This window comes from Nothoprocta perdicaria, unplaced genomic scaffold (genome assembly GCF_003342845.1).
Source record: "Nothoprocta perdicaria isolate Ctin4 unplaced genomic scaffold, notPer1 scaffold_343, whole genome shotgun sequence".
Classification (NCBI taxonomy): domain Eukaryota; kingdom Metazoa; phylum Chordata; class Aves; order Tinamiformes; family Tinamidae; genus Nothoprocta; species Nothoprocta perdicaria.
The window spans coordinates 522-15647 of record NW_020455581.1 but is presented as its reverse complement, the minus strand read 5'-3'; the positions used below and the strand labels follow the sequence as shown (position 1 = coordinate 15647).

Genomic DNA, 15126 nt, shown 5'->3' with positions numbered 1-15126 from the left:
AGGAAGCAAGGAAATTGGTTCTTCCCTTGTAAGGAAGCGGAGTCTACGGAAAGATAGTGCAACCAAAGCGTGATCACTTTACGGAAAGGCATCTCTTGACCATTCCCGAAAAAGGAGCTTATTCCTGAGCATTTCTAAAGCCAGATGCCCGCACATGCTGCCCGGGGGCAGGTGTGGGTGGCAGGGCAGAGCTCTGGGGCAGAGCGAGGGGATCTCTGCTCGGGGCGACGCGAGGGAACGCGCGGGCACAGGGCAGCCCCACGCAGACCTTTGCCCAACCTCCAGCGCACGCRTTGCTTGGCAAAGCCATTTGCAGCGTGTGTCCTTTCCCAACGCCTGCTCCTTTGAGAACGCTTGAGAATAAAAGCCAGTCCGTTTTGCTCCCAATCTCTGCGTCTTTAGCAACGTTAGCCAGTGAATCCCAAGCGCTCTTCAGTAACGCTGCGGGGCCCGACGGCGCACAGCCACACGCCATATCCTATAAAATCCATACCAAATCCTTTCTGCTACTTCCAAGCGGTATTTACCCAGCTCAGTGTGTAGCTGCTGCTGGCATTGAAGGCCTCCTTCTTCAGGAACATCTGTGGTTTTGCTAGGTCTTTGTAGGTGTGGAACAGCCTGAAGTCCTTCAGCTCCAGCTCCCGGAGCAGGCTGTACCAGTAGCGCACCACGGCRCTGTCGTTGCCGCTCACCTCGAAGCCGGGCCAGTGCACGTGCACCTCGACCACCAGCTGGCCTATCTGCCCAACGACGTCTTCCAGAATGAGGTTTTCCAAAATCTTCCACTCGGCGCTCTCCACATCTGCCTTGAGGACGTCAATCTGTAACAAAGAAAGAATCACTGTGTGAAAACACAGGGCTTTGCCATTGCTAACRGTGCCATCCGAGGTCAGACTTTTCCATATTATCATATATGAYACAGATGATAGAGTGACAAAGATGGTTAAGGGACTGGAGCATCTCTCATATGAGGAGAGACTGAGTTGGGCCTGTTCAGCTTGGAGAAGAGAAGGCTGAGAGGGGATCTGATCAACAGGTATAAGTACCTGAAGGGGGAATGTAGGGAGGAAGGGGCCAAGCTCTTCTCATTGGTGGCCAGTGATAGGACAAGGGGCACTGGGTATAAGTTGAAACCCAGGCAGTTCCATCTCCATGTGAGGAGGAACTTCTTTCCTGTGAGGGTGCCAGAGCCCTGGCACAGGCTGCCCAGGGAGGCTGTGGAGTCTCCTTCTCTGGAGACCTTCCCAACCCGCCTGGATGCCGCCCTGTGCCCYGTGCTCTGGGTGTCCCTGCTGGAGCAGGGGGTTGGACTGGATGGTCTCTAGARGTCCCTKCCAACCTCAGCCATTCTGTGATTCTGTGATATACATAATTGTACAGTTGCTTCTGCTTAAAAAGCAAGAAGGCTCCCAGAAGATGCTAGGGCTGACACAGACAGCATGTGAAGCCTCACGCYGGCCTGCTCACAGCCCTTCTCCTGTGGCCTCCAACGCTTGGGCTGAAAGGCTTTGAACGCTGAGGTTTCTGATGTGGCTGATCCTGCAGGCAACGAGTTGTAAAGGCAAGTCACAATCCTGTCCCCAGGATCACCCAGACGAGAGGAAGCCCCATTTATAGGGAACAAGGAGCAGCTCTCACGCATCAGGACAGTCCCTAGGGATGCCAAGGACCTGCCTTTTTGAAACTACCTGTCGGAACTGACTTAAGAGCTGGAAAGAAGTGACAAGAAGGGCTGGAAAAGAAAGAACAGTGCCACAGGCAGATGACAAATTTCAGGCTTGGGAAATACGCTTCATCCATCTTCTCAGAAGCTGCATGGTTTATACTGCAATGTAAATAATCATTAAAGCTCTTATAGGGATACACCAACTTATGAACCATACGAGCAATGACAAAATATTTCCTCTATTTCTGTTCCTAAAGAAAAAAAAAAGACTGCAAAACCTGAGCAATCCAAATTAAGCAGGTTACCACGGAGAAGTCAAAAAGGTGGACTGTTCATTTTCTCAGCATTTAGCTCCCCTGAAAAAACACTGCAGCGACTGCAGCACCGGCTGCACTACAGAAACAAGGAGCCCTCCCCATGTGCAGAGCACACAGAACTGCTGAGGAGGAGGAGGGTTTGGTCGGTGGAGGTGACCACGCACCGCATGGGTGCTCCTTGCTTCTTTTTAGGGTAACAACTCAACTTACTCCAGCAGAGAGTGGAGCTGTGTTTGCCTTGATGCTTCCTGCGATACCAAGGTGAACAGGGATTTTTCAGGCTATGTGGGGTCCTGTGGGCACCATTTAGAGCTCCCCGTGGAGATGAGTCAATGGAGAGCAAGGAGCTGCAGTTGAGTTGAGTTGAGTTGAGTTGAGTTGAGTTGAGTTGAGAGGAAGCAGTTTAGCTCAATGACTTCCAGCAGCAGCGCAGCGTGTGGAAGCAGCGGCCAGGAGAGGCAGGATGGCCTCCGTGCTGCAGGCTGGGCAGGCTGCAGCCCTTCCCATGTCACTGCTACCCCAGGGACAGCGACACGAGATGCGGTCATGGCTCCAAAGCGGAGGAGGAGAGCTCAGAGTCACAGCGCCCTCCTGAACCCAGGGCTGGGCGGTGGATTTTAGGAGAAAACAGGCTGCAAGACATAAAAGCTCTGCTCTGCTTCCGTGCGACCCAGTTGCTGTATTTACATGAGCTRCAGAGCAAAATGATCTCTGCCTTTTGACCTGGCTGCTTGATTTTCCCCTCCCCACTCCACTAAGTACCAGTCTATATTTTCACCACATAAAGCTCTGGGGGAAAAAACAAAAGTTTATTTCATATTGTGGTAGCAAACAACTTTGCAAGTACGAAGCTGGTTATAAGCTGGCTCTTGAGTGTTTTTGCAGCCTTTCAGCATGATGCTCCTCTCCCTTTTTTCCTGGCCCTTCCTTCCAAGGGCAGCTCCTGTCCCTGCTTGCCAGCACGCAACTGGTTGGCTTTCCAGTCACCTTTCATCCTGTGCTGAGGCTGTGATCGACAGCAGGCAGGAGAGCACGTAGCCTGGAAGCAAACTGTGCTCCCAAGGGCTCGCAAAAGCCCCTCTCCCCAAAGCCCTGTGGGACTGGGAAGCACCTCAGCTCTCCCTGAGCCATCCCCCTGGGAGATGGGAACGGCTGTGGTTGTGGTCGGAGCCATCTGGATACTGAGATCTGGAGGATCACCAGTCATCCCAACCTATGGTATCCAGCCTGCGGCTCTCACCCTGCTCCAAAAGACTTCCCTTAAGCTTCTCTTAACTTACCTCCTTCCTTCCCACATACATTTGCACCCCCTCTCCGTGCTGGTCTTCAGAAGAACTGGGACAAACATGTCATTTGGGATTATCAGCTCCTAAAGCGTCAGCACAGGCACATTTTCAGTTTCTGTAGCTTGGTGTTTACACAGTCTTTGGTCTTTCTTTTCCACAGTAAGGGCCAAACTGTCCCATCAAAGTCACTAATACATACCACTGAACTGCAAATCTGTAGCGAGTGAGCACAAGCTTTGCTGCCCTGCTCTTACTATGGATCCTCCAGTCTTGGCAGTGATGGAGAAGTCTTTTTTCCTTCCAGCCTCAGTGATGGGCTGCCCTCAAAGTGTTAGAAAGCAGGGACAGACTATAAACAGTCTTCTGACACTGCGTAAACTAAAATCCACCTGGTCAAAGCTGCTCAAAACTCAATGAAGAGAGCTCATTCAACCTCCCGTGATGGCCAGCTGTGAGCAGAGCAAGAGCCTGCTCTTGCAGCAAGAGCCCAAAGCAGGAACGCTCCCAGAGAGACCAAAGTAAGTGGGACCCCGCCTCGGTGAAAGCAGAGGCCGTGAATCACATTGGGGAGGGCCAGTGTGCAGGATGCCTGGGGCACCCGACCTGCCTCCTGCTTTGGGACACCAACATAGCCTTATTTTTTTTTCTCTTTTCCTGCATTAGGTCAGGCCACATTTCTGATGACCAAGCTTCTGGCTAAGCTGCCAGGTTTCACCTGTTGCCTTCCAGTCATCATGCACGTTCTTCCTCACCGTGAGATCAGCTCTTGGCACACTCTCACCTTAGCTCGCACTGGGCACTGAACCAGAAGGCAGCTCTTGCTAATCATCCCCTGGACATAAATCACACACATCCCAAACCTGAATTGGTTTTTGGATAGGTTTCATGGGTTTAGCTTGAGCTTGAGCTAAATGCCTTAAGCTTAAGCTACCTTAAAGCTAAATGCCTTAAAGCTTGAGCTACCTGTGCTTAACATCTTGCTTAACCTGGCTAAGAAGACCAAGGAAGACCTTGGAAGATCAAGGTTCCTACAGAGTGACTCAGAGCAGGATCTACAAGCCCTCAACGTGGACAGGCAGTCCCTACAAGCAGACAGTGCCGAGGGCCACGACCTGCTCCTCCCCAAAGTCCTGATCATTTGGGTCTTGGCCCCCAGCCTCCCTAAACTGAGAGCAGCCTCCAGAGCAGCCCACACGCCACTCACCTCGAGCAGCAGCAGGGCTCAAACGAGCCCTTTCCCGAAGGAAACGGGGTGAAGAACCACTGTGGTGGGAGATGATGATGTCTTAATCATTTATCAGCCTGGTCACCAGCAAGAGCCTCACCCAAGGAAGCTAAACAAGCCCCAAACCCCAGGCAGGAGCCTGGATGAGCACCGCCCCGGCCGGGCACACAAGCCCTTGTGCAGAGCGCGCACTCGGCCACCGAATCCCACGGGAGAACGTTCCAGCGGCTCCTCTCCGAGAGGGGGAAAAATCCTTTCATTTCGCTTCTTTTGATGTTTTAGGCCAGACTCTGCTGGATGCCGGTGGGAACGGATGTTTACTCAAAAGAGTAAGTGCTGTAATGAAGTGCAAGGCCCTTCATTAAAGAGGAACAAACACTTGTAGTTTGTTTATGCTGCTCTGGCGTTAAGCACGGGCACAAAAACCTGGCTCTGGGCTAACAAAATGTAATGTTATCTGTTTCTCACTGGAGGTGGAAGCCAGCAGCAGGCAAACGTGCGAGAAACGCGGCGACGGGACGAGACAAAAGCAGTCAGCATGGGAGGTTTTCAATAGAGAGCAAAGAGCTGAGCAGTAATTCATCCTAAAAAAAAAAAAAAAGGAGAAAGGATCCAGACTGCTGTAAAATGGTGGTAATATGCAGCCTTTCAGCTGCAAGATCCTCTGCTGTCCTGTATTAATATAGTGCCCACAGGTGGCTGCAAAATATAAGTAACTGAAGTCCCCATGGCTCAAAGTCCCATCTGCAGAAAATGTTCAGCACGCCTGAATAACTTGTTATTGAATGGTATCATATATAACTATATGTACCAATTTCTCTTAAGAAAGAAGAGAGAAACTAAGAAATTTCTCTTAAGAATTTGCAAATGTCAGTTAGTCCCTATAAACTGAGAGAAAGATGGGAGGTGCTGATCAAACACTTCCTTATGGAAAGGAGATTGCCAAAGTTGATGTAATGTCACACACAACCTTTCTGAGAAGATACTCAGCACCTGGGCTAGATTGAAAATATACATGCTCACGTTACTGCACTTAAGGTGCACAASAGGCTCACCACTTACACAGCAGGCTGCCCAGGGAGGTTGTGGAGTCTCCTTCTCTGGAGATCTTCCCAACCCGCCTGGATGCCGCCCTGTGYCCCGTGCTCTGGGTGTCCCTGCTGGAGCAGGGCGTTGGACTGSATGATCTCTGGTCTCCTCCAACCTCAAYCATTCTGTGATTCTGTGATTAAGGCAGTGGTAATGGAGCAAAGGAAGCTCYCTGGGCAGCGTGCACACAGGCTTGAACTCGGCAGGTGCCCTGCGTCCTGTGTCCACTATCATCTTGTCCGCATGAGGAAAGAGGGTTCCCGAGACTCCTGCTGAATCCCAGCTTCAGTGAGAGGCAGGGACCGGCAGCAAGGGACTTTTTCCAGAAGCAGTGCTCCCGTGCTGACCTGGCCATGTGGCAGGGAGTGCAGCACCTCCTCTCAACACCATGTTTTACGCCGAGATCCTGGCGCGCAGGTGCCAAAAACACGGTGGAAGGGCTTATTGGGGCCCTGAGTCGTGCCAGGAACTGAATGCAGCTTGTGCAGTCTGCTAGTAGAGCCAGAGAGAAAAAAGACTTTGAATACCTCAAGTTTCCTTAATAACAATAAAAAGGGAACGAAAAAATCATTTTTCCTCATTTTTTAACCAAATATAAATATGTTTTGATACTTTTTCCCCCCAACAGTGAAATATTTTCATTACAATTCAGGCCCTGAATTAGCCCTTTTCCTAGAGGAAGCAGAGGCTATGATCTGCACTATACCCAGTCAACGTCATCATTAAAAGGGCTTCCCTCAGGTCTGATGCTTGCATACTGAACAGCACCTTCAGGTTGCTCCCTATATAAGACCACTGTTCTTAACAGTATTTCTGCTCTTAACATTATCTTGAGAACTGCTCCCGGTGAAGGAGGAGGGAGGAATTTAAAGAAGGCAAAAGGGAATGGAAGGGACCAAGAGAAAACCTTGCAGAAAAGTGCATGATGCAATTCCTGCCTGCAACCCAGGCAACGGGACAGGTGGTGAGCAGTAAATCAACGTCAAAAAGGTTTCAGCTTCCAGAACCTGGGGACCGTCAAGCCCACTTCTGCTGGCGGCCCAAATCTTTGGCCTAGTTCTGATTAAAATCCTGGATGCAGCTATAGTCTGACTAAGCACAAACTGGGCAACTGCCCCTTAGATTTCATTCTCATCATCACCAAAATGAACAAACAAAAATCAACCTTAGCTCTCGTCCCTGCTGCAGGAGGAAGGCTCACACACAGCAACCACCCGTGCTCCTTTTCCAGCCCTGGTGGACTCCAAGGAACCGCTCGGGTTACACAGAGGTTGAATTTAGCCCAGCGTGCACGAACAGCACCTCAAAGGGACTCACTGTGTGCTATGGGCAGTAAGCCCTGCCTGAGCTCATAAATCACATTACCGGGCCAGGGGCAGGTGTGTGCTGTTGTGTAACACACTCTCCTGTGTTTCTGAGTTTTCACTYTAATGGGATAACTTTAAAAGAAATTGGATTTATGTTTTTTAGCTTGCTCGCCTGCTGTTCTCCCTGGCGCGCTCCCTTTCAGCCTGGGAATTGGCCTGGGAATCAGGCCCATGAGCCAAGGTCGCCCCCCATCTCACCCCGTCTCAGCACCTCCCACAAGCACAAACCACCCGTGCGCCTCAGGCCCCATGTACTGGTGTCTCCCCGGTCCCTGCTGACAAACCGAGGGCCAAACACACCCACTATCTATATGGCGCTTTCTTAAATAACAAAGGGACTCCAAGCGTCCCATCTGAGCTGCTGAAACACTTGGCTGCCAGGAAACGGAGCGAGAAAAGTGGGAATCGAGTGACAGTTCCAATTCCAATAATTTCACTTGGCTCTGCTGAGAGAAGAAGTGCTTCTTGGAGGCCCGGGGCATTTGTTTCCCATTGCATGCTCCAAACCTGGAATTCTATCAGATCTCAGCAGTACTGCATTTGATGACATTGTGAAATATTTGTAATTTAATTTTGAAAATCTGAAATATTATTTATTTGAAATAACTATTGAAATAGCTAATATTTTTAAGAGAAATCTCATTTGTAAGATTTGTGAGGGTTTTTTTTTTTCCTAGAATTTAGATTCTGGAAAAGCCCCAAATTAAAAAAAAAAAAAAAATTAAAGATCTTTTCAAGATAGGACTCTGAACACTTGTGGATTTGTACAACGCAGGGATCCATGAGATGCAGTCTCATACTGAGAGTTAAGCTGAGCTTAAGCCAAATGCACAGGGTACAGATCCCACCTTGCGCCTTCCACGCTGCYGGCCTGAACCGGGCTGCGAAAACACGTGGGCTCTGCCTCCTGAGCCCAGACCCCAGCATCATGATACAGACCCAAACTGACCCAATTTTTTAGTTTTGCTAATCAAATCTTCATATACAACTCATGTTTTACACATTTCCTATCAGAATTTTAATTCATGATTACTTATTGTCAACTGAGCTGTTTTAAACCAGAACGGTAAGTCAGTTTTCTTTAATCTTTGCTCTTTTGCACTGATCTTCAAAAGACTAAAGTACAGCATGAAATAGACTTTACAGCATCTGCTTTAGGAGATGAAGGCAAGTGATAAATCACTTGCCTGGGAGGAGATAACGTTATTAATCAGTGTGGCTGGGGGGTGCAATGTTTTGAAGTTGCACTGGGTATTAAATAACAGGTGAAAGGAAAGAGACCTTTGCTTTTTTAAAACTTAAATCTAAGCTTGTTCTGTAAAATGAAGCTGCCACCCTATTAGTTGCACAAACCATTTTTCATGCAGAAACTAGTGTAAATTGTGGCCTTCAAATCAAAACCAGGACATGAAGACAGCTTTGCTTTTTTTTTTTAAAAAAAAAAAAGAAGTCTTTTAATAATAAAAAAATGGAATTTGGTCTTTTATGCAATTTGTGAAAGATTATTTGAAGGGGAAGAGCTGAATGCAACTCTGCCATTCTCTGAAACTCATGCCCAGTGGCACTTGCTGGTTAAATGCTCATTTTACTTTATATTCTTACATTCTCCTGTTCAGTTTAATTTGTTTCCCAGGGAAGCACCCCAGCACCCACACAGTTCCACACTGCAGTCGTTCATCACTAAGGCAGACAGGTCCCAGACTCAGGGCACTTACTGATGGCCCCACAAGGGGTTCGACCTGCAGAGCTCCTGAGCAGGAAAACTACAACTGAAGCAAGAGTTTGCATGTGTAAGATGCATGATTTATTTGTGAGCACACACTCAAGACAGAATGAACTCTGTCTTGCCCCTGCCACCCAGGGCCTCTGTCAAAAGCTTTTAATTTTGCTTTGTAGCACAACCTTTAGAACACAGGTAGGAGCCAGGTTTGAATTTCAGGGTAAGTGCTACAGCTTTTCGGAGAGAGGAGTTATGTTGGAGCCTGGGGAGGGAGCTTGCATTTCAACACAGACTTTCCCTTGTATTTTACTGTATGTTAAAACCTGGGCCGCATGGAAGACAGCAACCTTTGGAAGAGGACATCAGTAGTGCACGCAAAGCAAATCTCTACTGGGACTAGAAAAAGGGGGTCTTTAGACAGCTGAATCAGCTCTGCTGTAACAACTGTGGTTCAGACTAAGGTCCCTTTGCATGGAGGTGGAACCAGCTGCTTCCCATAAGCAGACTAGAAGAGCATGGGAACACGGATCCGACACCGCATCCCGCAACTATTCCTGCGGCTGGGCTGGTCCATGGTGCATGGGTTGTATTCTACCTGCAGGCCAGTTACAAGAGGAGTGTCACAGGGGTCCATAGGCACTTTAAAAGGACAAATGCAAAGTCTTGCACCAGAGGAGGAGGAACTCCATGCAATGTAGTGGGCTGGGGACCATCTGGGTGGAGAGCTGCTGTGCCCTGGGATCATGCTGCAAAGTCCCAACAGGACTTGAGGCTGTATAAGCAGAAAAACAGCCTGCACATAAAAGAAGTGACCATCTCCCCATACCGAACACTTCTGTGAGCACATCTAGACACCGTGACCAGTTTTGGTCTCCCTGAGACAACACATGCAATGTTAAATGGAGGTGTGATCAGAAAAGAAACCACCAAGATGGTCACGAAAGGCTGGGAGAAGAGAGCTGGTCCAGCCTGGGAAAGGTGAGGCTTTGGGGAGACCTAACAGCAGCCCCCAGGTCCTCCAAAGAGGTTATCAGGGAGACACAGCGAGGCTCCTCAGCAGCAGGAGGGCAGGAGAGAGCGGAAGGAGAGGCACAGACTGGAAAGGAGGAATCTTTTTTCCCCCACAATGACGACAGTCAAGCAGTGTAATAGATGCCTGGAGAGACTGTACAGTCTCCACTTTGGAGAAAATTCAGGGGGTTCTAAGGCCCAACCAGATAAAGCTCTGAGCAACCTCATCTGAGCTCGCTGCTGCCCTGCCTTTGAGCAGGAGCCTGGACTGCAGACCTCTCGTGGCCCCTCACCAACTTGGGCTATCCTGTGAGCCCGAATGAAGGAAGTTCCCAGCTACCACCAATCCACAGGGAATGCCCCTACTGTAGCACCCTCACCCCAGGAGTCAGCAGGAGAACATGAAGTTGAGCTGGGCTGCAATGAGAAAGAAAATCCGAAGCATTCAGTGGTTTCCTCCTCTCTTTTTTCCCCCCACTATCCATCAGCAACGAGTTACAGACTGCACACATTCCAGGATGAGCAGTCCCTGAATGAGAAAAACAAACAAATAAACATGAAAAAGATCTATTTTGACATCTTTATCCTTTCCTGTGGACAATATTATCCTCCTCACAACATATAACAGTAAATTTTAATCTAGAATTTTCTACCAGAAAACAGGACTCTGACTATACCCTTTCAAGATTATTCCAGCGTTTATACAATTTCACTGTCTAGCAACTTCCCAAAATACGGGCTGCTTGCTTCTGTTCTCAGTGTCATCCTAATGCAGTGCAATTGGGATTTGTCTCCATCCTATTCACACTGCTCAGAGAAACGGAGCACTTAGGGCATGTAGGCAATTAGATCATGGACTTTTAATGTTTCCTCAAATCCACTCTAACATCCTTTTTTGGATGCTTCGAGTTTGTGTTTCTTGTCATAATATCAAGCTGGATCTCCATTCCCAGGGAGGCACTGACTGCAGAAAAGCAGCTGCAGTCTGGTCGAATGTCTCTGCATACAAAACCCCCAAACTGCGTGTTTTCTTCTCAAGGTTACAGTGACAAGAACTACAGGATGTCTCGCCTGCCCTCTCTTCACCAGCCTGATCCCAAGTCTCTGACGTCAGTGGAAATAGTCCCATTTACTTGGAGGGCCTTGGATTTAGTCCCAAGTCTTAAAGAATAAAAGCAAGGAAAAATGAGACATTAGCTTCAAATGAAGTCGCTTGGAATTCCTGCCTTGAAGTGGGAAGAGAACAACTGTGAGAGTAGGCGGGATGGATTTTTAAATTAAAAAAAAAAAAAAAAGACAAGAAAAGAGTGTTTTAAATTTCTAAATGAAAAAAATGCTTTGGAAAATAGTCTGAGAAAATGTTTTACATTATTTACGCAGTCAGGGGAACATTCTACTCATTCAATGGAAAAAAACAAAAACCTGAATGTCACAGTATTTGCTTTGATGTTCTCTTCACAGACTGGAGTTTATTGCACCTTTGTGCAACACGCAACTTCTCAGCCTGCCTTCCAGTTAAAGAAAAACTAAACAGCATCATGTAAGTAAAATTGGTCCATTTGGATATTTCACAAATAGGAAGTGACAGGACACTGCAAAGCGTGGCTTTATTCTCATGGGCTGAAATGCAGCTCCTGACTCAATGCAACAGTTGTGCATAACTGAGCTACCTGAATGCTCCATGGGGGCAGTAAGAGGCTCTATGGGGGTCACGGTGCATGAACACACTCCAACAAGCCCCATGCAGCATGTAGGCAACCACAGAAAAGCCCCATTCCATGTGTTACCCCAACACTGTGTTCCTTGGCTGCTCTCCAGCTGGGTGCTTTCCTGTTAGTTAACTCACAGCCAGAAAGTTGCATGCTTAGAATTCACAGGTACAGTCCTCCAGGGCACAGGAGGTCTTATAACCACCCCACAGCACCCTCATAACCAAATGACTATTCTCAGGTCTGCTGGATCATGGAATCCACAGTTTTTTTCAGGATCAAGTTGTGGTTCATTTGCTCCGTGACTAACTTTTCTAAAATCAAAACAAATGTCCTAAAACCGACGTCGAGGGAAGGCCCTTTCCCCCTTTCCCCAGATGTTTCACTAATAGTGAAACATAGTCTAACACAGTTACACTATGACTAAGTGATAGGAAAAAGCTCCTTTTTCTGCTTTAATCTTCAAAATGGTTCAATTGGGAATGCTGAACCAAAAGAAAGTACTAAAGAACAGAAAGAAACGAAGTGAAGAGCACATCTTGCATTCCGTAACAACAAACTTAGGCTGCACGGCTTGCTCTGCAAATCCTACAGCAGCACTTCTCCTTAGCTCAGCCTGCCTAGCTCTTAAAAAACAACAACATGCAGAATGTGCTTCAGGCAGTGAAGGATATTAGCATTGTAATTCATGCCAGGATGTCCTCGGAGGGAAAAAGCTGTCTTGAAAGCTACCTAAGCCTTTGGGTCAGAAACTTCCTCAAATGTGTTTTGGCAACAACTGAGACATGAAGATTTCTGATGATTTTACAGTTCCCTGAAAAGAAATTGGGCAACTTAAAAAAAAAAATCGTATTGCTGCCAATTTCAAAACAGGATGTTTTTGTTATTGATGACTGTAATAGGGATTAATGACCTTGCAAATGTAAACAACCCTCCATTACCGCTTCTTGTCTAATTATTGCTGCAATTTTTCCCCTCTTCACAAACGATGCTGTATGAATAGTTTAGCACTCATCGTCAGGCAACGAGCAGACCAACCACAGAAATGGCAATATCACCAGCTGGCTGAGCCAACGTCACCAGATAGTTGAAAGAAAAATGCAAAGGAGGAAAATATTTAGAATGTGGCTAGTGCTTTAAAGTCAAGCTGTCTGTTTTCAGCACATAGGAAAAAAAAAAAAACAAGGGAGAAAGGACACCCCCTAGAAGAAGATACACTGCAGGTATATCTGATAATGAACCACAGCCAGGAGATAACCTTGTAAAGTGCCTCTACCCCAAAACAGAAAGAAGGAAAGCTCTGCAGTTTCCCAGCAGTTCACCTTGCAGTTAGAAACGCGCAGCCTGAAACCTCACCTTCTGATGCCCAAATTCACTCATTATCGTGCCCAGCTTCTTGGTGTTGCTGTGAAGCTTATGGGCAGCAATGGCCGGGTTGGGATCCCTCCAGTCGACGGAGAGGCGGTGATGCCAGAGGCGCGGGCCCTCCTGCACGTGCGCTGCCTTGATGCTGGGGTCGAAGCGGTGCACCTCGCAGCCCCCGTGCGCCAGGCTCGCCTCCAGCTGGCTGTCCTCGCTGCCCAGCCTGCAAAACAAAACAAACAAACAAACAAACGAGAACTCCTGGAGCTGCACAAAGTGCGGTAGGAGAAGCCGACTATCCCGAGGACTCACGGGGACAAGAGGGGGCAATTCGACCCGCTCGCTTGGGAAGCAAAGCGGAGGAATGCTGGGCTGCTTTTGAAACCATGCTATACTAGGATACACCATTAAGCCAGTGCTAAATGATTTCCATGGAGACATGCTGCTAAAGTAAAACAAATCTGCATGCTGAAAAAAAAAGAAGGTTTAGAAAAACATACAGTTTGGAAGCTAGGACAGTGCTATATTGTATCACCTATGAGAATAGCTTCCACTCAACAGCTTTCCTCTTCAGGCATCTTGGGAAAGGAAAAGGACACGGGGTATGCAAAAACAACGTGCCTACAAGAATGAATTCATTTCACAGGATTTCGGCCTGTGAAGTTGCACAGGATGAAAAGAGAGTGGTTTTTCTTTTCCTACACTCAGTGTGTACTAGGAAAGAAGTTCAGAAGCTAACGAAGTGAATGGAAACGTTTGCTTACATTTGCCATTCTATAGATGGGACACAGATGAATGAAGAGCAATACAATCCCTTTGGAATGGGAAGCTGGCTAAAAATGAACAAAATGCGGATTGTTTGGAACAATTAAGGCATTAGAGAGTGACATGTGGATACGTGCATGTGTGATTCCCTCTTAGCAGCTCTGGCCGATTTGTTCCAGAGGGCCAGGTGCTTTTGGCACAAACAAAACTCCCGCTGCCTGCAAGCAGATTTGTGCCCAAATCTGGCTGCAAAGAGACGCTCACAGTGGTGCAGAACAGGAAAGGATCCTTGAGGACAAGGAAGGTGCCGGTGTATCTGCTGCCTCCCTGGCCTACAGCTCACATTTACAATGGAAGAGAGAGTTAATCAACAACAGGTATCAATGAGAGAAAATAACATTCAAAAGCCCTGCAGGCCCATGTGTGACCATGCTAAGTGCTACACAGCATGAAAAACAAAAAAAAAAGTGAACAAATTTCTTCCCCGAGAAAGATTTTGCACTGCTTTAGAAGGACTGTGGTCTTAGCAGAAGCACGTTGAGGTCAGCAGAGACTAGGAAGGCCCTTCCCCACCAGTGGGGGAAAACAGCGGCTGTCCAGTAAGTGAAACACGAAGCAAGCAGGATGCTGACCTGTTTTTACGGCCGAGAAGATGCCCGACCGTGGCCACGCAGTGAAGAGCAGCGATGAGACGACGTGCAGCGAGGGGCCCTGCTGCCAGGCAAGGGCCCAGGACACAGGGCAGCAGTGCAGGGTGCCCCGACCCCGGGCTCTCCTCTGCTCGTGGCATGAGCTGAGCTGACCCGGGCATTGCGTCTGCCGAGCCCAGGCAAGTTCCATCTCCATGTGAGCAGGAACTTCTTCCCTGTGAGGGTGCCAGAGCCCTGGCACAGGCTGCCCAGGGAGGCTGTGGAGTCTCCTTCTCTGGAGATCTTCCCAACCCGCCTGGATGCCGCCCTGTGCCCCGCGCTCTGGGTGTCCCTGCTGGAGCAGGGGGTTGGACTGGATGGTCTCTAGAGGTCCCTGCCAACCTCAACCCTCCTGTGACTCGGTCTGTGAAGGTGCCCACTGCGTGGGGGCAGCTGCTGGACAGAGGGGCAGAACCGCCGGCACCCTGGAGCTGCTCGCTCTGTCTTGTGGTGTCTCTGCTTCCCTCCTGAAGGAAGGTAACGGAGCTCTGCAGCTGGGCAAAGGAAGCCTTCCCTGCCTGGACCCTAGGTCCTCCCAGAAGGTCTCTTATACACTCTTGCAGCAAACACTTAAAACCCCAGCCGCCAAGTTCCTGAAATCCTATTCATTTATATTATCCCAGCTTGGGCGCCTGCCCGTTGTGTTTGTTACAGACTTAGTTTAATCCGAGCAGATTTAGCCGTAATAACTGGAGCTCACTACAGCATGTTGCAAGTACGTGTCACGCTGGGAAGTCCTGTCCCCCCAGCAAAAACACCGCTCCCGCGCAGCAGGGGAAGCAACTAAAACTCATCTAAAAAACCCTCCAGAAAGCAGCAGTTTCAGGCACTGCTCACTCCCACTCCCTCGTGAGCTCTTCTGCAGCCCTCACGAAGGCAGAGCACAAGCGGTAGGTCTTGCTCAATTTTTAATGATGCAT

General features: G+C 48.5%; 1 protein-coding gene across 1 annotated transcript; it reads right to left on the bottom strand.

Annotated features, from left to right (window-relative positions):
• Window positions 1-14328, bottom strand: LOC112951317 (methyltransferase-like protein 24). Its single transcript, XM_026043972.1, has 3 exons — window positions 14150-14328; window positions 12747-12975; window positions 1-821 (listed from the first exon to the last, which is right to left on the bottom strand). The coding sequence occupies exons 1-3, from the start codon at window positions 14326-14328 to the stop codon at window positions 507-509; spliced, it is 723 nt and encodes a 240-aa protein (XP_025899757.1). The 3' UTR covers window positions 1-506.
• Between the last annotated feature and the right edge of the window lie 798 nt (window positions 14329-15126).